This window comes from Tachypleus tridentatus, chromosome 5, assembly GCF_004210375.1.
Source record: "Tachypleus tridentatus isolate NWPU-2018 chromosome 5, ASM421037v1, whole genome shotgun sequence".
Taxonomy (NCBI): Eukaryota; Metazoa; Arthropoda; class Merostomata; order Xiphosura; family Limulidae; genus Tachypleus; species Tachypleus tridentatus.
In genome coordinates, this window is record NC_134829.1 from 9,352,322 (window position 1) to 9,376,552 (window position 24,231).

Genomic DNA, 24,231 nt, shown 5'->3' on the forward strand with positions numbered 1-24,231 from the left:
GACTTTTTGATTAATATTTTAGTGTATAATTTATTAATGTATAAACATTAATTAATTAACAAACATGTTTGTCACTGACTTTTATATATGTTTTACTATTTTACTATTATTTTTGTTATAAAGTAATTCTTTAGGAATATTTTAAAATTTAAGTAAATAATACACTAACTCGTAATACACTTATGTATGTAAACTAATTAAAGTTGACAAGTATAGTTTCTCTAACTTGTGACAGTTTGCAACAAGTGTCATTTACTTCTTGGCAGTATGAATATTTTAACACCAAGTCGTTTGTAATTTTCACTGTTTACTCAGTTTGATCACTTCAGAGCTATTTTAGCAATTCACAGCTTGATTTATTGCATATACAGTATACTTTTTATATATTATTATTTGAAGTTGAAATAAATTTCCTCTGTAGATGTTATTTCTATATCATTCTGAATAGTATGTGTCTTTGAAGTAGAATAATGCATTTTGGGTTGGCATTTCATTATTAAATGGGCTTGCAGAGAACAAAGTCTTATATTAGATATTACAATTATGTGAATTTTCACACCTACATTTTTTCTCCAGATCATTAATATTTTTTGTATTATCACAGACTCTTCTTCTTCAAGACTTGCATGAATCTCGTATGTGTAACCAGTTGCTGGTACCGGAAGCTAGTGAAGACATATGGAAACAAGGAGGTTTCTTATCCTCAGGGCACAGTATGTTAGGAGAAGATGGTATATAGACCTTTTATTACCTACACCATCTACATGTGAAGTTCTGTGATCACTCTTACAAAAGTATTGTACAATTTCAATTCGTGCATTACTGATGGATTGCTGCTTTTGTAAGTAATTTTATACATTATCTGTTTATAGTTATACTAGTTATTATTAATTTTAACTTCACTCTGTAGAACACGATGCTCCAGAACAACAAAGCAACTTAGAAGCCACCATCATGAAGTTTATGCCTGGAACGTTTGATTGTGGAGTCGTTTGGGAAACTCTCTTCACTCTTCGTCCTAGGTTGAATACAGGACCAGGTCACAGTGTCAAATATAACTTTAGTAATAGGTATAACTTAACGACTTTTTTGAAGATATAAATCTTTAATTTACTTTTAAATAAATAGGCTGGTATTTTAAGTTAAAAATACCTAACTTATATTTAGTCACATAATAGTACTAGAGAACATTTATTATGTTGAGAAGAGGTTAAAAGGATTGAAATAAATTATTTAATAACATGTTTTGTCAATGTTAATGATATAACAAACATAATAACAGAAGTATTATGTTCAGAGAACTCTTAAGGTACATGGAAATAGTGTATGCATAGTTTTATTTTAAAATTGATATTTGTTAAGGAACAGAAATAAGCATTTTACATCCATAATATAATAATAGAAGAAAAACAATTAAGTGCCTGTCTTATGTTATATTTTAATTATTATTTTCCAACTTTCCAAATCTGAAATTTAAATTTGTGTTGAATAGGGATCCGAGCTCTCTGGGCAGTGCTAAATTCATTTTCTGTCAATAATAGGAAGAATATGTTTGTATATCAAGAAAGATGTGGATCAGTATTCTATCTGAGACACTTGCTGATATTGTTCTGTTCATTAAAGCACACAAATTATTTATTTACTTTTAGATGTTTCATGATAACAATCTTAAATGTAATTTTTTTTAATTAGGTGAAACATATACTGTCATTTCTTGTAATTTTATATAATATTTCTAAAGTATTTTCTTTCTGTATGTAAACTGACAGTGTTCATTGTTTATGAAATTATGTAATCAGGTTTTTAAGTGTCTTTATAGTTGACTGTGTGGGAGATTGCAGTGTAATAGAGATATAAAATAGTGGTATATATAACTAACAAAAACACTTTTGTGTTGTTATAGATTGAATGAAACACTTTGTGAAGGACATTCAGGGTATGGACATAGCAAGAGGAAAGACTCACTTTCAGGTTTGTGTTTTTAGAGACCTTTAAGACAACATCCTTAATATTATAGGATTTGACTCTGGGTATTTTGTCTTACCATGTTCTATATATATCCTTTTATTATTTGTTTAGTAAATATCTAATGTATAATAATTACCTAAGTTAGATAATTGCAAAACATTTTTGTAAAGAAGATATTTCGTGGGTGTGTACATAAATCAAGCTTTCCAGTACACCCTTTTTTAAAATTTAGTATAGTAATTTAAACCTCTTGTGACATCTGAATTGCTCACCAGTGTGGCTGAATCTGCTATAATATCCAGGTTTATGGAGAGTAAATTCTGTATCTTCTTCCTCCTTACAAAATTCCACACAACACATCTGGTTCTTAGTTTTATAAATGTCTCTCCTCCATTGATATCTTCCATTCTGTGGACAGATATTTTCAAATAAGTCTTGTTTAAGCTTGTTAGTCACTATAATGTGTTTAAGTTAATATGAATAATTCTACTATTTTATGGAAGAGGGACAGTTCAGCCAACCTTCTAAACTCATAGCTGCTTACTATTAATAGACAAGTTCTTTTGGCCGTGAATTTTATTTTTATACTGGAAATTGTGACATCCTTTACTAGCCTACCTAATTAACACCCAAATTTAATTTGATTTTAGTGATTTGGAAAAACTTCAGTGTTACAACCAAATTTTAAAACAAAATTTTTTTGCACGAGAAATAAATACTGCTGCTTTGGTGAAGGGATAATTCAGTGTAATATTTTTTTTTTCAGTTATTGAATTATTTTTTGTTTATTTCTTGCTGAAATGTATGAAAAATAAAGAAAAATTTTTTTCCGAAGTTAAAGAAATGTATAACTATGTAATATTTCTTGCACCTTCATGCAAAGGAGCACCAGATCAGATTGAAAATACAATAGTAGACAAATACAACAATATATTGATTATTAAATAATGTTAGAAGTTTGTATATAGATATAGATTGTTATTAGATATTTCTGCAGTATTTCATTTTACCATTCCTACTCTAAACTCATCTTCATGCTGTGGAAATTTTCTTGTGACAGAATTTGCTCAGTTTCTTGAAAAATCCCAAATATACTGACAGTAAGGCAGAGAATCGTTTTAAGGTACTGATGTATTTATAGCTCAGCTTCTTTCTGTGTCATCTCCATCACTTAGTGCTTTGATTTTTGTGGGATGTTAGGAGAAGCGTCTTGTAAAAGTATAAGCATAGATAACCCCTTTTTTTTTTTAAATGTTAGTTATGGCTAAACAGCAATAAATAGCTGTAGAAGTAAATCAATGAAGTTGATATACACTATACGTATATATTATTATACCATAAAAAGGGTATGCTATGGATTATATGAACAACACATACAAACAGCTATCATCCTGTTTGCCTTATTGCAAACAACAGAAAAGGTTTGACAGAAACATGAAAAGAGTAAGTACTTCTAACAAATTATAAAATACAAAATATATTAATTTATTTCTATTCTTCACATATGTCTCTCTTAAGTTAAGACCTTCAATCAAGTTCTTGTCAATTATGCCTTTTTGATTGATTTTACATCTGTAAACAAACCATTGCAATTTTTTTGCTACTTGTTCTTGAGTAAAATATTACAGTGATGAACATATACTTGATGGAATTTTAAAACAAAAATTACACTTCTATTAAACAGCTGTATCATATTATATTACACTCGGTGACAGTGAATTTATGGACTATTCTCAATGTATGTTTTACAAGTCCAATATTGTTTTGTTACAGTTTGCAAAAATCTCCTAATATTTTTATATCAAATTATACTTTACAATTACCATATTACAAATATAACAAAACTAAAGCAAGTCTGGAACAGAGTGACATTAATATAAAGTTAAAAATATATTGAAGGCAATACACAACCTCGTTCAATACAAAGCATTCACTAATGTAATTTTAAAGACCAGTTATGAAGGCACATGAAGTTTATAAAAAACATAACTAGCCTTTTATCTGACATGTATACAAACTGGGTATAAATTCATATACAACAGTATTTTGTTTGTTTTAGAATCATGCACATAATGGGTCAGTTTTTTCACATCCTTCCCTAATATTCAAAAGATAAACAAAAAGGAAGTTAGTTGCTCAACTCGTGATAACCCTGTCTGACCAAAGAATGGGATTTGATGATCACTCTCATAGTGCACCCATGGCCTCAAAGTATGTAAACAAGTTTGTTTCTGTGACATGTCATAAATCATGAATTCTCATATTCAAAGTTTGGATATAATAACCACTAGGCCATCTACATAGATCCTTCAATAATCAATACACAGATTTGTATTGTGGTAGTAATGAAACTACCAGTAATGTAAAATATTACACACAAAACATGCTAGCTTTTTATGGGCCCAGCATGGCCAAGCGTGTTAAGGCGTGCGACTTCGTAATCTGAGGGTTGTGGGTTCGCAACCCTGTCATTCAAACATGCTCGCCCTTTCAGCCATGGTCAATCCCACTATTCGTTGGTAAAGAGTAGCCCAACAGTCCTAAATTAAGAATGGCTAGCAAACCAACTCATCAACCCTATTTTATCCACCACCCCTCAAAAAAGTATGAAATTTGTTTGGTTACAGAGCTAACAAATAGAAAAGTTCAAGAAAAAAACAGGAGATTAGTTGAGTACTTTATTTCTTTTTTTAATGTTTGTTATTTAGGCATAAGTGTAAAAGTAATTGACGTGTAAATATAGGTGTATTTGTTAGGTTAGTTAAGATTAGAGTAAGTAAAATTATAATATAAAAAATGGTTCTAAAGGCACAAGAACAGGTTGTAATAGCTCATGGGTAACATAATTTGTAATTTAAAGCAAGCTGCATGTAATTTCACAGATATATCATTGTGACACTGGGGAATGGTACGAAAAAGATTAAACAAAATAAACTTAAAAGTTTAAAAAGTGTACATTGTTACAAAGAAGAAAAATATGTGGTCAAATTTTTTACATTTTTAAATGGGTAAAATTTGATAGTGAGGTAAAAGTATGGTTTCCCCTTTAGGATCTTTTAGCTTAATGCTTCTGATACGTTCATTATTTCCCTTTTTTTGAATTTAAAATATTATATTCTTTCCTCTTTGCTTTAATTAATATATTGTTTTATGACATTAAAATTTGTTTTCACTTTAGTTTCAATCCATTTCATAACTTTGCTAAATATGTTAAACTGTTGCCAGCTAACTTGATTATTAATCCTCCATTACTAACAAGTAATATTCTATTCAATATTTTATTACATATACATACCAACTTCTCCAATTCCATGAACCAACTGTTGGTTCTTCCTTGTTGTTGAAGCTCTAGATGATATAGAAATGGTCATGGTCTGAGAACCCTGAACCAAAGCGAGGTCAAAAGTATAAAAATAGTTGTCATTCTCTTTGGCATAGAGATTTACTTAAATGAACTGATGAAGCTCATCATCTTCTTGTTCTCTGTGACTGAATTAAAAACATGTTTTTAAACTACTCTTCAAATATACTGCTATCATAAAGTCTTAAAAGCTAAAAAAAATACCTGCACAGATATATGGACTTTATTTGTGATCTGCAACAGTGCTTTTGTTCAAAGTGTTGTAACATAACAGAGCAAAAAATCACATAAAAATACCAACAAGAAAATCTAAATCATTGCTTGTTTGATAACAAACATTAAAAAGAAAAGTCCACTTTCTGAAAAAATGTAGTTTAGGACTTTCTCTTTTCATTATTTTTTTGCTATCTTAAATGATTATTAATGTTTTAATAAGCAACATTATGGTAAAGGTAACAAAAGTCAAAATATTCCCATACACAAAGTAACTACATAATATTTCCTGTTATTTGTATTATAAGAACAATATTTAGACTTAACACACAATTTATAGAATGACTTAAAGGAAAAAACTTTCAAAAGGAATTATTTTACCAACTTCTAATAACTCAAGGGGTTATCTTTATCCTGCCCACCACGGTGTCAAAGCTTAATTCCGTGTTATAAGTATACTCGTAACTGTGTTAATAGGTTGCGAGTACTAGATTAATATAATAATCACTAAATTATACACACATTTGGCTAAACTGCATTACCATTAAGTTCTTTTCCAGTTACCAATGAAAAAGTTTTAATTCTAAAACAAAACCTGAAACACATCACAATACTGAAATCTGATTAAAGATTTCTATTAATGATCGTACATTACTAATTTGTTGGATTCAACATAAGAAAAACTGAGCAAAAACTTGTACACATCCAACATTTCATACTAACCGTATATGACAGTATACATAAACATAATCCTGCAGAACTTTCAGAATAAACCAAAATAAGAGGACATCTGGTGTCAAGAACATTCAACCAATTAGTCACTTGCAGAATCACTACTGTTCCCTTTGTACCCTAAGCAAATATCGTTAGCAAGAAAACGAATACATGCTGAATTGTATATAGAGTGGTTTAGAAGCTGATAATGTTGAAACAATGCTTAATAAGTAACCAATCTATTAACGAAACACAACGTGTACTCACATTCGATAATGTTTATATGGTAAAAATAACCTAAACATGACTGGCAATAGGAAAAATTAATTATAATACTCTGTCCTTATACTTATTTAATATTGATGAAATACTTCTAAATGTCGAAAGTCGTTAATACTTCTAGTTTTAATTTTCCTATAACTGATTTGCAATCGTAATGAATATTAAAATTGTCAAATATAAGAATATGACTTTTAAAAATATAATTCAAATACTTCTTCACATGAATGAATAACAAGGATCCATTTTATAAAAGAATCAATTAAGTAGTCTATGAATGCAGATAAATGTTTACAATAAACAAAAATTACATATTTTATAAAATACTTTTTCTGAAGTTTAAATGTATTACTTGTTTTCAACAGTACTAACAGTATTTGTTGTCTTCCATAATGTAACACTTAAGATTCATTTCCAGAAAAACTCCAACCTATTATCTACAGTATTGCTAACATGTTCACTACCAATAAAACTCGAGACTTCAGTATCATGGAATAAAACAGGAGTGGAACGTAAGGAATCCTGTGTTCCCTGTAGCTGTTGTACAGCTGGATGAACAAGAGCTCCAGGAAACTCGACAGGATGGGATTCACCAGAAAAGGGACTGATAGTGTCAGACCTATCACAAACAGCACTGCCACAGGTGACATTATCAACTGCACTAGTACTTAGTAAAATTAAAAGCTGCTCTCCAGATTTTACTGCATTTTTGTTCTGCAGAAAAATGTAGAAAATTAATAAAGATTTCATATGAGTTTACAGTTAATGTATGTAAAAAAAACATAACTATTAATAACACAAAAGTTTTTATACAACAGGCTTCTTCAGAAGGTGATAACAAAGTCCAAAATCTACTTAAACAGCAACATATTAAAAACATATTAACCTTATTGTGAAAACATAAAAAACAAAGGTACTATACATATACTGTACCTCATTTATCTACTATCTTTAAACTACTAAAAGTAGTGTTCCTCATAACTGCCAACAATTTTTTACTTGAGCAGTCAGTTGGGTGAGCTATTTAAGAAAAAAGTCTTTATTATATAAAATAAAACAGATTTTAAATACCTTTGTATATGCTATATCTGAGCAGAAAGTAACAGGAGTTTCTGTTACTGACACAGATTCAGAAACCATGGTTGAAGACTCTCCAGGTACCATTGATGCAGAGCTTGAAGCACAATGTGACTTATCCTTCAGGTTTTGGACAATACTTTTCTCACTGGGCGTGACGGTTTAATTCAGTGGTCTCATTTTCTTCAGTTTCTATACCCTTGTCTTCATCTCTGACTGCCTGACTGACAGAATTAACATACTTATCATCAATATTCCTTTCCATTATCAGTGGCATTCCCATAATCTGATTATCATCCTCCATTTCACCAGATTTATTTTGTCTTCTCAATAGCCCTCTGTTGGAATTCTGATCCAAAGAGGAAATACTACATTTTGTAATTCCCAACTAGCCTTCGTTAGCACTGGAAAATGTGAAATCTCTACTAGCAAGACCCAGTGGAGGCACAAGAGATCCAAATGAACGATCTGCCGTTCTTCAGACTCAGGGTCTACCACAGGATACTAGTATTCACCTAGCTTACTCAAATGATAGCCTGGAAGGGTCATCTGTTTTAGCTCCTACATATAAAAATATGTAAAGTATGCAATATTGAAATAATTTACATATTATTTCTCTTGAAGATAGAAGATGAACAAAATTCTCCTATAATGTTTTAAAACTTTAATTCCCTATTACATATACATTGATAAGAATAATTACAAGTTTATAATACATAAAATATTACCTGAAGTAATGTTTTTATTTTCAAATAACATATTGCAAAAAACAATAGCATTAAGAATTTCACAAAGGCAGAAAGAAATTGCAGGATCTTGTATATTATACCAGCTATTTTTATTTTATTTTTTACATAAATAATTTATATATTTCATCAGCATGGAAAGGCTGGTTTTGTACTTGCATTACATTATATCAACATTTTCCTATGATGAAAATGTATTTTTAACAGATTATTACACTTTTTCACAATATCAGCTTTTCTTAAATTGTACTGCCCTCTATATGTAATTCTTTAAAAAAATGAGCTAATTAATGAAATAGTAGATAGTCTCTTGTTTTAGTTGAATGCAAAATGCATAAAATGTATTTGGTTTATTATGAGCAGTCCTACTGTGTTGTATATATTTAAGGTTGAAATTTATTTGCATGTTCTTGACTGGTAATGAGTATATTTAAAATACATATATGTTACTGAACGTTTATGCCCAGTGTAAAAGAATGTGAGAGTAGTTATTTCAAACAATGGATAATTTTCACAGCTGCACTGTCTCCTATAAAATATTTGTTGCAGTATGAGGTCCATATTTATTTTTTAACAGGTATATTATTGTTACACTGATCTGCTTTTGCAGTTCACTTATAATTATTTTTATTACTATTCATTTGGTTGGTGTCTTTATCCTAGGTATATGCTAGTATAATAATAATAATTCAACTATATCTTGTTATATGTATGCTACTGAAGACAGCATTACTTGTTTAATTCTAAACTAGTGTGTGTACAATATTCTCTTGATATAAGACTGGTAACAATTTAAATCATCTCATTCTTATATTGTCTATATGGTCATTGTGATTTGGCTTTGATTATATCCTAATTCAAATTCTAGGTTGAATACATTATATGGATTGGATATGTAAAACAAACAAAGAAAAAAAATAATGTAGTGTACATGTGTGATACTTTGATGTGATCAGTGAATTGGATCTACTGATAACAGCAAATTTGTCCAGGAAGTATGGGGTACTGTATTTAACAAGTTTTTTAGTGTATATAAAATAAGGGGCAAGTGTGTACAATTAACAAAATCTTTATTAAAATAAAACAGAAATAAGGGATGATGTGCAGACTGTAACAGTTGATGTTTATGCTAAACTGTGCTTAGTTTTACAGGTTTCACTCTCAGGATTGATAACTGAAATCATTTAGACTGAAACTGTTTTAGTCATAACTTATTTTACTAATTATCTTTCCCCAGAAAATATAACCATGTTTTGTCAATAATTTAAGTAAATCTCTATGCCAAAGAGAATGACAACTATTTTTATACTTTTGACCTCGCTTTGGTTCAGGGTTCTCAGACCATGACCATTTCTATATCATCTAGAGCTTCAACAACAAGGAAGAACCAACAGTTGGTTCATGGAATTGGAGAAGTTGGTATGTATATGTAATAAAATATTGGAATAGAATATTACTTGTTAGTAATGGAGGATTAATAATCAAGTTAGCTGGCAACAGTTTAACATATTTAGCAAAGTTATGAAATGGATTGAAACTAAAGTGAAAACAAATTTTAATGTCATAAAACAATATATTAATTAAAGCAAAGAGGAAAGAATATAATATTTTAAATTCAAAAAAAGGGAAATAATGAACGTATCAGAAGCATTAAGCTAAAAAGATCCTAAAGGGGAAACCATACTTTTACCTCACTATCAAATTTTACCCATTTAAAAATGTAAAAAATTTGACCACATATTTTTCTTCTTTGTAACAATGTACACTTTTTAAACTTTTAAGTTTATTTTGTTTAATCTTTTTCGTACCATTCCCCAGTGTCACAATGATATATCTGTGAAATTACATGCAGCTTGCTTTAAATTACAAATTATGTTACCCATGAGCTATTACAACCTGTTCTTGTGCCTTTAGAACCATTTTTTATATTATAATTTTACTTACTCTAATCTTAACTAACCTAACAAATACACCTATATTTACACGTCAATTACTTTTACACTTATGCCTAAATAACAAACATTAAAAAAAGAAATAAAGTACTCAACTAATCTCCTGTTTTTTTCTTGAACTTTTCTATTTGTTAGCTCTGTAACCAAACAAATTTCATACTTTTTTGAGGGGTGGTGGATAAAATAGGGTTGATGAGTTGGTTTGCTAGCCATTCTTAATTTAGGACTGTTGGGCTACTCTTTTACCAACGAATAGTGGGATTGACCATGGCTGAAAGGGCGAGCATGTTTGGAATGACAGGGTTGCGAACCCACAACCCTCAGATTACGAGTCGCATGCCTTAACACGCTTAGCCATGCTGGGCCCATAAAAAAGCTAGCATGTTTTGTGTGTAATATTTTACATTACTGGTAGTTTCATTACTACCACAATACAAATCTGTGTATTGATTATTGAAGGATCTATGTAGATGGCCTAGTGGTTATTATATCCAAACTTTGAATATGAGAATTCATGATTTATGACATGTCACAGAAACAAACTTGTTTACATACTTTGAGGCCATGGGTGCACTATGAGAGTGATCATCAAATCCCATTCTTTGGTCAGACAGGGTTATCACGAGTTGAGCAACTAACTTCCTTTTTGTTTATCTTTTGAATATTAGGGAAGGATGTGAAAAAACTGACCCATTATGTGCATGATTCTAAAACAAACAAAATACTGTTGTATATGAATTTATACCCAGTTTGTATACATGTCAGATAAAAAGGCTAGTTATGTTTTTTTATAAACTTCATGTGCCTTCATAACTGGTCTTTTAAAATTACATTAGTGAATGCTTTGTATTGAACGAGGTTGTGTATTGCCTTCAATATATTTTTAACTTTATATTAATGTCACTCTGTTCCAGACTTGCTTTAGTTTTGTTATATTTGTAATATGGTAATTGTAAAGTATAATTTGATATAAAAATATTAGGAGATTTTTGCAAACTGTAACAAAACAATATTGGACTTGTAAAACATACATTGAGAATAGTCCATAAATTCACTGTCACCGAGTGTAATATAATATGATACAGCTGTTTAATAGAAGTGTAATTTTTGTTTTAAAATTCCATCAAGTATATGTTCATCACTGTAATATTTTACTCAAGAACAAGTAGCAAAAAAAATTGCAATGGTTTGTTTACAGATGTAAAATCAATCAAAAGGCATAATTGACAAGAACTTGATTGAAGGTCTTAACTTAAGAGAGACATATGTGAAGAATAGAAATAAATTAATATATTTTTGTATTTTATAATTTGTTAGAAGTACTTACTCTTTTCATGTTTCTGTCAAACCTTTTTCTGTTGTTTGCAATAAGGCAAACAGGATGATAGCTGTTTGTATGTGTTGTTCATATAATCCATAGCATACCCTTTTTATGGTATAATAATATATACGTATAGTGTATATCAACTTCATTGATTTACTTCTACAGCTATTTATTGCTGTTTAGCCATAACTAACATTTAAAAAAAAAAAAGGGGTTATCTATGCTTATACTTTTACAAGACGCTTCTCCTAACATCCCACAAAATCAAAGCACTAAGTGATGGAGATGACACAGAAAGAAGCTGAGCTATAAATACATCAGTACCTTAAAACGATTCTCTGCCTTACTGTCAGTATATTTGGGATTTTCAAGAAACTGAGCAAATTCTGTCACAAGAAAATTTCCACAGCATGAAGATGAGTTTAGAGTAGGAATGGTAAAATGAAATACTGCAGAAATATCTAATAACAATCTATATCTATATACAAACTTCTAACATTATTTAATAATCAATATATTGTTGTATTTGTCTACTATTGTATTTTCAATCTGATCTGGTGCTCCTTTGCATGAAGGTGCAAGAAATATTACATAGTTATACATTTCTTTAACTTCGGAAAAAATTTTTTCTTTATTTTTCATACATTTCAGCAAGAAATAAACAAAAAATAATTCAATAACTGAAAAAAAAAATATTACACTGAATTATCCCTTCACCAAAGCAGCAGTATTTATTTCTCGTGCAAAAAATTTTGTTTTTAAAATTTGGTTGTAACACTGAAGTTTTTCCAAATCACTAAAATCAAATTAAATTTGGGTGTTAATTAGGTAGGCTAGTAAAGGATGTCACAATTTCCAGTATAAAAATAAAATTCACGGCCAAAAGAACTTGTCTATTAATAGTAAGCAGCTATGAGTTTAGAAGGTTGGCTGAACTGTCCCTCTTCCATAAAATAGTAGAATTATTCATATTAACTTAAACACATTATAGTGACTAACAAGCTTAAACAAGACTTATTTGAAAATATCTGTCCACAGAATGGAAGATATCAATGGAGGAGAGACATTTATAAAACTAAGAACCAGATGTGTTGTGTGGAATTTTGTAAGGAGGAAGAAGATACAGAATTTACTCTCCATAAACCTGGATATTATAGCAGATTCAGCCACACTGGTGAGCAATTCAGATGTCACAAGAGGTTTAAATTACTATACTAAATTTTAAAAAAGGGTGTACTGGAAAGCTTGATTTATGTACACACCCACGAAATATCTTCTTTACAAAAAAGTTTTGCAATTATCTAACTTAGGTAATTAGTATACATTAGATATTTACTAAACAAATAATAAAAGGATATATATAGAACATGGTAAGACAAAATACCCACAGTCAAATCCTATAATATTAAGGATGTTGTCTTAAAGGTCTCTAAAAAACACAAACCTGAAAGTGAGTCTTTCCTCTTGCTATGTCCATACCCTGAATGTCCTTCACAAAGTGTTTCATTCAATCTATAACAACACAAAAGTGTTTTTGTTAGTTATATATACCACTATTTTATATCTCTATTACACTGCAATCTCCCACACAGTCAACTATAAAGACACTTAAAAACCTGATTACATAATTTCATAAACAATGAACACTGTCAGTTTACATACAGAAAGAAAATACTTTAGAAATATTATATAAAATTACAAGAAATGACAGTATATGTTTCACCTAATTAAAAAAAATTACATTTAAGATTGTTATCATGAAACATCTAAAAGTAAATAAATAATTTGTGTGCTTTAATGAACAGAACAATATCAGCAAGTGTCTCAGATAGAATACTGATCCACATCTTTCTTGATATACAAACATATTCTTCCTATTATTGACAGAAAATGAATTTAGCACTGCCCAGAGAGCTCGGATCCCTATTCAACACAAATTTAAATTTCAGATTTGGAAAGTTGGAAAATAATAATTAAAATATAACATAAGACAGGCACTTAATTGTTTTTCTTCTATTATTATATTATGGATGTAAAATGCTTATTTCTGTTCCTTAACAAATATCAATTTTAAAATAAAACTATGCATACACTATTTCCATGTACCTTAAGAGTTCTCTGAACATAATACTTCTGTTATTATGTTTGTTATATCATTAACATTGACAAAACATGTTATTAAATAATTTATTTCAATCCTTTTTAACCTCTTCTCAACATAATAAATGTTCTCTAGTACTATTATGTGACTAAATATAAGTTAGGTATTTTTAACTTAAAATACCAGCCTATTTATTTAAAAGTAAATTAAAGATTTATATCTTCAAAAAAGTCGTTAAGTTATACCTATTACTAAAGTTATATTTGACACTGTGACCTGGTCCTGTATTCAACCTAGGACGAAGAGTGAAGAGAGTTTCCCAAACGACTCCACAATCAAACGTTCCAGGCATAAACTTCATGATGGTGGCTTCTAAGTAGCTTTGTTGTTCTGGAGCATCGTGTTCTACAGAGTGAAGTTAAAATTAATAATAACTAGTATAACTATAAACAGATAATGTATAAAATTACTTACAAAAGCAGCAATCCATCAGTAATGCACGAATTGAAATTGTACAATACTTTTGTAAGAGTGATCACAGAACTTCACATGTAGATGGTGTAGGTAATAAAAGGTCTATATACCATCTTCTCCTAACATACTGTGCCCTGAGGATAAGAAACCTCCTTGTTTCCATATGTCTTCACTAGCTTCCGGTACCAGCAACTGGTTACACATACGAGATTCATGCAAGTCTTGAAGAAGAAGAGTCTGTGATAATACAAAAAATATTAATGATCTGGAGAAAAAAATGTAGGTGTGAAAATTCACATAATTGTAATATCTAATATAAGACTTTGTTCTCTGCAAGCCCATTTAATAATGAAATGCCAACCCAAAATGCATTATTCTACTTCAAAGACACATACTATTCAGAATGATATAGAAATAACATCTACAGAGGAAATTTATTTCAACTTCAAATAATAATATATAAAAGTATACTGTATATGCAATAAATCAAGCTGTGAATTGCTAAAATAGCTCTGAAGTGATCAAACTGAGTAAACAGTGAAAATTACAAACGACTTGGTGTTAAAATATTCATACTGCCAAGAAGTAAATGACACTTGTTGCAAACTGTCACAAGTTAGAGAAACTATACTTGTCAACTTTTATTAGTTTACATACATAAGTGTATTACGAGTTAGTGTATTATTTACTTAAATTTTAAAATATTCCTAAAGAATTACTTTATAACAAAAATAATAGTAAAATAGTAAAACATATATAAAAGTCAGTGACAAACATGTTTGTTAATTAATTAATGTTTATACATTAATAAATTATACACTAAAATATTAATCAAAAAGTCCTGTTTGATCATAAACCCTGTTTACCAACAAATAAATTCCATGTTTAAAATACCAAACATAAGCTTCTCTGCATTAATTATCAACATCTGGATATACCAACAGTTCAAGTGGAACATCTCACTGGCTGCAAGACAAAATTCACTTGTCATTTTATTGAACATGTCACTTTATATGTACGAGTAATATAATACTTAAAATAATATGAAATGTCATCAACTATTTACCTGATTTGCAACATTGCATATATCTTTAACGATCTGTACAACTTGTGAAAAATCTCCTTACACTGATGAAGCTCATCATCTTCTTGTTCTCTGTGACTGAATTAAAACATGTTTTTAAACTACTCTTCAAATATACTGCTATCATAAAGTCTTAAAAAGCTAAAAAAATACCTGCACAGATATATGGACTTTATTTGTGATCTGCAACAGTGCTTTTGTTCAAAGTGTTGTAACATAACAGAGCAAAAAATCACATAAAAATACCAACAAGAAAATCTAAATCATTGCTTGTTTGATAACAAACATTAAAAAAAAAAGTCCACTTTCTGAAAAAATGTAGTTTAGGACTTTCTCTTTTCATTATTTTTTTGCTATCTTAAATGATTATTAATGTTTTAATAAGCAACATTATGGTAAAGGTAACAAAAGTCAAAATATTCCCATACACAAAGTAACTACATAATATTTCCTGTTATTTGTATTATAAGAACAATATTTAGACTTAACACACAATTTATAGAATGACTTAAAGGAAAAAACTTTCAAAAGGAATTATTTTACCAACTTCTAATAACTCAAGGGGTTATCTTTATCCTGCCCACCACGGGTGTCAAAGCTTAATTCCGTGTTATAAGTATACTCGTAACTGTGTTAATAGGTTGCGAGTACTAGATTAATATAATAATCACTAAATTATACACACATTTGGCTAAACTGCATTACCATTAAGTTCTTTTCCAGTTACCAATGAAAAAGTTTTAATTCTAAAACAAAACCTGAAACACATCACAATACTGAAATCTGATTAAAGATTTCTATTAATGATCGTACATTACTAATTTGTTGGATTCAACATAAGAAAAACTGAGCAAAAACTTGTACACATCCAACATTTCATACTAACCGTATATGACAGTATACATAAACATAATCCTGCAGAATTTTCAGAATAAACCAAAATAAGAGGACATCTGGTGTCAAGAACATTCAACCAATTCGTCACTTGCAGAATCACTACTGTTCCCTTTGTACCCTAAGCAAATATCGTTAGCAAGAAAACGAATACATGCTGAATTGTATATAGAGTGGTTTAGAAGCTGATAATGTTGAAACAATGCTTAATAAGTAACCAATCTATTAACGAAACACAACGTGTACTCACATTCGATAATGTTTATATGGTAAAAATAACCTAAACATGACTGGCAATAGGAAAAATTAATTATAATACTCTGTCCTTATACTTATTTAATATTGATGAAATACTTCTAAATGTCGAAAGTCGTTAATACTTCTAGTTTTAATTTTCCTATAACTGATTTGCAATCGTAATGAATATTAAAATTGTCAAATATAAGAATATGACTTTTAAAAATATAATTCAAATACTTCTTCACATGAATGAATAACAAGGATCCATTTTATAAAAGAATCAATTAAGTAGTCTATGAATGCAGATAAATGTTTACAATAAACAAAAATTACATATTTTATAAAATACTTTTTCTGAAGTTTAAATGTATTACTTGTTTTCAACAGTACTAACAGTATTTGTTGTCTTCCATAATGTAACACTTAAGATTCATTTCCAGAAAAACTCCAACCTATTATCTACAGTATTGCTAACATGTTCACTACCAATAAAACTCGAGACTTCAGTATCATGGAATAAAACAGGAGTGGAACGTAAGGAATCCTGTGTTCCCTGTAGCTGTTGTACAGCTGGATGAACAAGAGCTCCAGGAAACTCGACAGGATGGGATTCACCAGAAAAGGGACTGATAGTGTCAGACCTATCACAAACAGCACTGCCACAGGTGACATTATCAACTGCACTAGTACTTAGTAAAATTAAAAGCTGCTCTCCAGATTTTACTGCATTTTGTTCTGCAGAAAATGTAGAAAATTAATAAAGATTTCATATGAGTTTACAGTTAATGTATGTAAAAAAAACATAACTATTAATAACACAAAAGTTTTTATACAACAGGCTTCTTCAGAAGGTGATAACAAAAGTCCAAAATCTACTTAAACAGCAACATATTAAAAAACATATTAACCTTATTGTGAAAACATAAAAAAACAAAGGTACTGTACATATACTGTACCTCATTTATCTACTATCTTTAAACTACTAAAAGTAGTGTTCCTCATAACTGCCAACAATTTTACTTGAGCAGTCAGTTGGTGAGCTATTTAAGAAAAAAGTCTTTATTATATAAAATAAAACAGATTTTAAATACCTTTGTATATGCTATATCTGAGCAGAAAGTAACAGGAGTTTCTGTTACTGACACAGATTCAGAAACCATGGTTGAAGACTCTCCAGGTACCATTGATGCAGAGCTTGAAGCACAATGTGACTTATCCTTCAGGTTTTTTGGACAATACTTTTCTCACTGGACGTGACCGGTTTAATTCAGTGGTCTCATTTTCTTCAGTTTCTATACCCTTGTCTTCATCTCTGACTGCCTGACTGACAGAATTAACATACTTATCATCAATATTCCTTTCCATTATCAGTGGCATTCCCATAATCTGATTATCATCCTCCATTTCACCAGATTTATTTTGTCTTCTCAATAGCCCTCTGTTGGAATTCTGATCCAAAAGAGGAAATACTACATTTTGTAATTCCCAACTAGCCTTCGTTAGCACTGGAAAATGTGAAATCTCTACTAGCAAGACCCAGTGGAGGCACAAGAGATCCAAATGAACGATCTGCCGTTCTTCAGACTCAGGGTCTACCACAGGATACTAGTATTCACCTAGCTTACTCAAATGATAGCCTGGAAGGGTCATCTGTTTTAGCTCCTACATATAAAAATATGTAAAGTATGCAATATTGAAATAATTTACATATTATTTCTCTTGAAGATAGAAGATGAACAAAAATTCTCCCTATAATGTTTTAAAACTTTAATTCCCTATTACATATACATTGATAAGAATAATTACAAGTTTATAATACATAAAATATTACCTGAAGTAATGTTTTTATTTTCAAATAACATATTGCAAAAAACAATAGCATTAAGAATTTCACAAAGGCAGAAAAAAGTTGCAGGATCTTGTATATTATACCAGCTATTTTTATTTTATTTTTTACATAAATAATTTATATATTTCATCAGCATGGAAAGGCTGGTTTTGTACTTGCATTACATTATATCAACATTTTCCTATGATGAAAATGTATTTTTAACAGATTATTACACTTTTTCACAATATCAGCTTTTCTTAAATTGTACTGCCCTCTATATGTAATTCTTTAAAAAAAATGAGCTAATTAATGAAATAGTAGATAGTCTCTTGTTTTAGTTGAATGCAAAATGCATAAAAATGTATTTGGTTTATTATGAGCAGTCCTACTGTGTTGTATATATTTAAGGTTGAAATTTATTTGCATGTTCTTGACTGGTAATGAGTATATTTAAAATACATATATGTTACTGAACGTTTATGCCCAGTGTAAAAGAATGTGAGAGTAGTTATTTCAAACAATGGATAATTTTCACAGCTGCACTGTCTCCTATAAAATATTTGTTGCAGTATGAGGTCCATATTTATTTTTTAACAGGTATATTATTGTTACACTGATCTGCTTTGCAGTTCACTTATAATTATTTTTATTACTATTCATTTGGTTGGTGTCTTTATCCTAGGTATATGCTAGTATAATAATAATAATTCAACTATATCTTGTTATATGTATGCTACTGAAGACAGCATTACTTGTTTAATTCTAAACTAGTGTGTGTACAATATTCTCTTGATATAAGACTGGTAACAATTTAAATCATCTCATTCTTATATTGTCTATATGGTCATTGTGATTTGGCTTTGATTATATCCTAATTCAAATTCTAGGTTGAATACATTATATGGATTGGATATGTAAAACAAACAAAGAAAAAAATAATGTAGTGTACATGTGTGATACTTTGATGTGATCAGTGAATTGGATCTACTGATAACAGCAAATTTGTCCAGGAAGTATGGGGTACTGTATTTAACAAGTTTTTTAGTGTATATAAAATAAGGGGCAAGTGTGTACAATTAACAAAATCTTTATTAAAATAAAACAGAAATAAGGGATGATGTGCAGACTGTAACAGTTGATGTTTATGCTAAACTGTGCTTAGTTTTACAGGTTTCACTCTCAGGATTGATAACTGAAATCATTTAGACTGAAACTGTTTTAGTCATAACTTATTTTACTAATTATCTTTCCCCAGAAAATATAACCATGTTTTGTCAATAATTTAAGTAAATCTCTATGCCAAAGAGAATGACAACTATTTTTATACTTTTGACCTCGCTTTGGTTCAGGGTTCTCAGACCATGACCATTTCTATATCATCTAGAGCTTCAACAACAAGGAAGAACCAACAGTTGGTTCATGGAATTGGAGAAGTTGGTATGTATATGTAATAAAATATTGGAATAGAATATTACTTGTTAGTAATGGAGGATTAATAATCAAGTTAGCTGGCAACAGTTTAACATATTTAGCAAAGTTATGAAATGGATTGAAACTAAAGTGAAAACAAATTTTAATGTCATAAAACAATATATTAATTAAAGCAAAGAGGAAAGAATATAATATTTTAAATTCAAAAAAGGAAATAATGAACGTATCAGAAGCATTAAGCTAAAAAAGATCCTAAAGGGGAAACCATACTTTTACCTCACTATCAAATTTTACCCATTTAAAATGTAAAAATTTGACCACATATTTTTTCTTCTTTGTAACAATGTACACTTTTAAACTTTTAAGTTTATTTTGTTTAATCTTTTTCGTACCATTCCCCAGTGTCACAATGATATATCTGTGAAATTACATGCAGCTTGCTTTAAATTACAAATTATGTTACCCATGAGCTATTACAACCTGTTCTTGTGCCTTTAGAACCATTTTTTATATTATAATTTTACTTACTCTAATCTTAACTAACCTAACAAATACACCTATATTTACACGTCAATTACTTTTACACTTATGCCTAAATAACAAACATTAAAAAAAAGAAATAAAGTACTCAACTAATCTCCTGTTTTTTTTCTTGAACTTTTCTATTTGTTAGCTCTGTAACCAAACAAATTTCATACTTTTTTTGAGGGGTGGTGGATAAAATAGGGTTGATGAGTTGGTTTGCTAGCCATTCTTAATTTAGGACTGTTGGGCTACTCTTTTACCAACGAATAGTGGGATTGACCATGGCTGAAAGGGCGAGCATGTTTGGAATGACAGGGTTGCGAACCCACAACCCTCAGATTACGAGTCGCACGCCTTAACACGCTTAGCCATGCTGGGCCCATAAAAAAGCTAGCATGTTTTGTGTGTAATATTTTACATTACTGGTAGTTTCATTACTACCACAATACAAATCTGTGTATTGATTATTGAAGGATCTATGTAGATGGCCTAGTGGTTATTATATCCAAACTTTGAATATGAGAATTCATGATTTATGACATGTCACAGAAACAAACTTGTTTACATACTTTGAGGCCATGGGTGCACTATGAGAGTGATCATCAAATCCCATTCTTTGGTCAGACAGGGTTATCACGAGTTGAGCAACTAACTTCCTTTTTGTTTATCTTTTGAATATTAGGGAAGGATGTGAAAAAACTGACCCATTATGTGCATGATTCTAAAACAAACAAAATACTGTTGTATATGAATTTATATCCAGTTTGTATACATGTCAGATAAAAAGGCTAGTTATGTTTTTTTATAAACTTCATGTGCCTTCATAACTGGTCTTTTAAAATTACATTAGTGAATGCTTTGTATTGAACGAGGTTGTGTATTGCCTTCAATATATTTTTAACTTTATATTAATGTCACTCTGTTCCAGACTTGCTTTAGTTTTGTTATATTTGTAATATGGTAATTGTAAAGTATAATTTGATATAAAAATATTAGGAGATTTTTGCAAACTGTAACAAAACAATATTGGACTTGTAAAACATACATTGAGAATAGTCCATAAATTCACTTACTGTCACCGAGTGTAATATAATATGATACAGCTGTTTAATAGAAGTGTAATTTTTGTTTTAAAATTCCATCAAGTATATGTTCATCACTGTAATATTTTACTCAAGAACAAGTAGCAAAAAAATTGCAATGGTTTGTTTACAGATGTAAAATCAATCAAAAAGGCATAATTGACAAGAACTTGATTGAAGGTCTTAACTTAAGAGAGACATATGTGAAGAATAGAAATAAATTAATATATTTTTGTATTTTATAATTTGTTAGAAGTACTTACTCTTTTTCATGTTTCTGTCAAACCTTTTTCTGTTGTTTGCAATAAGGCAAACAGGATGATAGCTGTTTGTATGTGTTGTTCATATAATCCATAGCATACCCTTTTTATGGTATAATAATATATACGTATAGTGTATATCAACTTCATTGATTTACTTCTACAGCTATTTATTGCTGTTTAGCCATAACTAACATTTAAAAAAAAAAAAGGGGGTTATCTATGCTTATACTTTTACAAAAAGCTTCTCCTAACATCCCACAAAAATCAAAGCACTAAGTGATGGAGATGACACAGAAAGAAGCTGAGCTATAAATACATCAGTACCTTAAAACGATTCTCTGCCTTACTGTCAGTATATTTGGGATTTTTCAAGAAACTGAGCAAATTCTGTCACAAGAAAATTTCCACAGCATGAAGATGAGTTTAGAGTAGGAATGGTAAAATGAAATACTGCAGAAATATCTAATAACAATCTATATCCATATACAAACTTCTAACATTATTTAATAATCAATATATTGTTGTATTTGTCTACTATTGTATTTTCAATCTTATCTGGTGCTCCTTTGCATTAAGGTGCAAGAAATATTACATAGTTATACATTTCTTTAACTTCGAAAAATTTTTCTTTATTTTTCTTACATTTCAGCAAGAAATAAACAAAAAATAATTCAATAACTGAAAAAAAAAATATTACACTGAATTATCCCTTCACCAAAGCAGCAGTATTTATTTCTCGTGCAAAAAAATTTTGTTTTAAAATTTGGTTGTAACACTGAAGTTTTCCAAATCACTAAAATCAAATTAAATTTGGGTGGAAATTATGTAGGCTAGAAAAGGATGTTACAATTTCCAGTATACAGGGTACAGCCCAAAATCTTGATTTAATGACATCAAAAATAAAATTCACTGCCAAAAGAACTTGTCTATTAATAGTAAGCAGCTATGAAGATACAGAGTTTAGAAGGTTGGCTGAACTGTCCCTCTTCCATAAAATAGTAGAATTATTCATATTAACTTAAACACCTTATAGTGACTAACAAGCTTAAACAAGCCTTATTTGACAATATCTGTCCACAGAATGCAAGATATCCATGGAGAAGACACCTTTATAAAACTAAGAACCAGATATCATGTGTTGTGTGGAATTTTGTAAGGAGGAAATAAGATACAGAATTTACTCTCCATAAACCTGGATATTATAGCAGATTCAGCCACACTGGTGAGCAATTCAGATGTCACAAGAGGTTTAAATTACTATACTAAATTTTAAAAAAGGGTGTACTGGAAAGCTTGATTTATGTACACACCCACGAAATATCTTCCTTACAAAAAAGTTTTGCAATTATCTAACTTAGGTAATTATTATACATTACTATTTACTAAACAAATAATAAAAGGATATATATAGAACATGGTAAGACAAAATACCCACAGTCAAATCCTATAATATTAAGGATGTTGTCTTAAAGGTCTCTAAAAAACACAAACCTGAAAGTGAGTCTTTCCTCTTGCTAAGTCCATACCCTGAATGTCCTTCACAAAGTGTTTCATTCAATCTATAACAACACAAAAGTGTTTTTTGTTAGTTATATATACCACTATTTTATATCTCTATTACACTGCAATCTCCCACACAGTCAACTATAAAGACACTTAAAACCTGATTACATAGTTTCATAAACAATGAACACTGTCAGTTTACATACAGAAAGAAAATACTTTATATTATATAAAATTACAAGAAATGACAGTATATGTTTCACCTAATTAAAAAAAATTAAATCTAAGATTGTTATCATGAAACATCTAAAAGTAAATAAATAATTTGTGTGCTTTAATGAACACAACAATATCAGCAAGTCTCTCAGATAGAATACTGATCCACATCTTTCTTGATATACAAACATATTCTTCCTATTATTGACAGAAAATGAATTTAGCACTGCCCAGAGAGCTCGGATCCCTATTCAACACAAATTTAAATTTCAGATTTGGAAAGTTGGAAAATAATAATTAAAATATAACATAAGGAACAGAAATAAGCATTTTACATCCATAATATAATAACAGAAGAAAAACAATTAAGTGCCTGTCTTAACAAATATCAATTTTAAAATAAAACTATGCACACACTATTTCCATGTACCTTAAGAGTTCTCTGAACATAATACTTTTGTTATTATGTTTGTTATATCATTAACATTGACAAAACATGTTATTAAATAATTTATTTCAATCCTTTTAACCTCTTCTCAACATAATAAATGTTCTCTAGTACTATTATGTGACTAAATATAAGTTAGGTATTTTTAACTTAAAATACCAGCCTATTTATTTAAAAGTAAATTAAAGATTTATATCTTCAAAAAAGTCATTAAGTTATACCTATTACTAAAGTTATATTTGACACTGTGACCTGGTCCTGTATTCAACCTAGGACGAAGAGTGAAGAGAGTTTCCCAAACGACTCCACAATCAAACGTTCCAGGCATAAACTTCATGATGGTGGCTTCTAAGTAGCTTTGTTGTTCTGGAGCATCGTGTTCTACAGAGTGAAGTTAAAATTAATAATAACTAGTATAACATAAACAGATAATGTATAAAATTACTTACAAAAGCAGCAATCCATCAGTAATGCACGAATTGAAATTGTACAATACTTTTGTAAG

General features: G+C 29.6%; 2 protein-coding genes and 2 long non-coding RNA genes across 9 annotated transcripts in view; 3 read left to right on the forward strand and 1 right to left on the reverse strand.

Annotated features, from left to right (window-relative positions):
- The window catches only part of LOC143250479 (cyclin-Q-like), a 477,792-nt gene that overhangs the window by 129,345 nt on the left and 324,216 nt on the right, over positions 1 to 24,231 (forward strand). The window lies entirely within an intron of this gene.
- LOC143250471 (uncharacterized) lies at positions 703 to 7,350 on the forward strand. 2 transcript variants are annotated; one of them, XR_013028202.1, is made up of 3 exons: positions 703 to 841; positions 1,904 to 1,971; positions 6,954 to 7,350. It is a non-coding gene; the product is annotated as an uncharacterized LOC143250471 (long non-coding RNA). The 2 variants fall into 2 exon arrangements; XR_013028201.1 differs by lacking the exon at positions 703 to 841 and adding an exon at positions 945 to 1,070 and having other exon boundaries at positions 6,954 to 7,349.
- LOC143250466 (KICSTOR complex protein SZT2-like) lies at positions 721 to 24,230 on the reverse strand. 4 transcript variants are annotated; one of them, XM_076501031.1, is made up of 10 exons: positions 24,176 to 24,230; positions 23,051 to 23,118; positions 17,519 to 18,089; positions 14,320 to 14,446; positions 13,981 to 14,140; positions 13,079 to 13,146; positions 7,607 to 8,173; positions 5,264 to 5,457; positions 2,241 to 2,376; positions 721 to 1,018 (listed from the first exon to the last, which is right to left on the reverse strand). In XM_076501031.1, exons 3-7 carry the CDS (start codon positions 17,609 to 17,611, stop codon positions 8,133 to 8,135), a joined length of 489 nt encoding a protein of 162 aa, XP_076357146.1. In that variant the 5' UTR covers positions 17,612 to 18,089; positions 23,051 to 23,118; positions 24,176 to 24,230; the 3' UTR covers positions 721 to 1,018; positions 2,241 to 2,376; positions 5,264 to 5,457; positions 7,607 to 8,132. The 4 variants fall into 4 exon arrangements, with proteins under 4 accessions (XP_076357146.1, XP_076357143.1, XP_076357144.1 ...); XM_076501028.1 differs by lacking the exons at positions 17,519 to 18,089; positions 23,051 to 23,118; positions 24,176 to 24,230 and having other exon boundaries at positions 14,320 to 14,551; XM_076501029.1 differs by lacking the exons at positions 5,264 to 5,457; positions 7,607 to 8,173; positions 17,519 to 18,089; positions 23,051 to 23,118; positions 24,176 to 24,230 and having other exon boundaries at positions 14,320 to 14,551.
- On the forward strand, positions 18,569 to 24,134 carry LOC143250472 (uncharacterized). Its single transcript, XR_013028203.1, has 3 exons — positions 18,569 to 19,695; positions 22,640 to 22,781; positions 24,000 to 24,134. It is a non-coding gene; the product is annotated as an uncharacterized LOC143250472 (long non-coding RNA).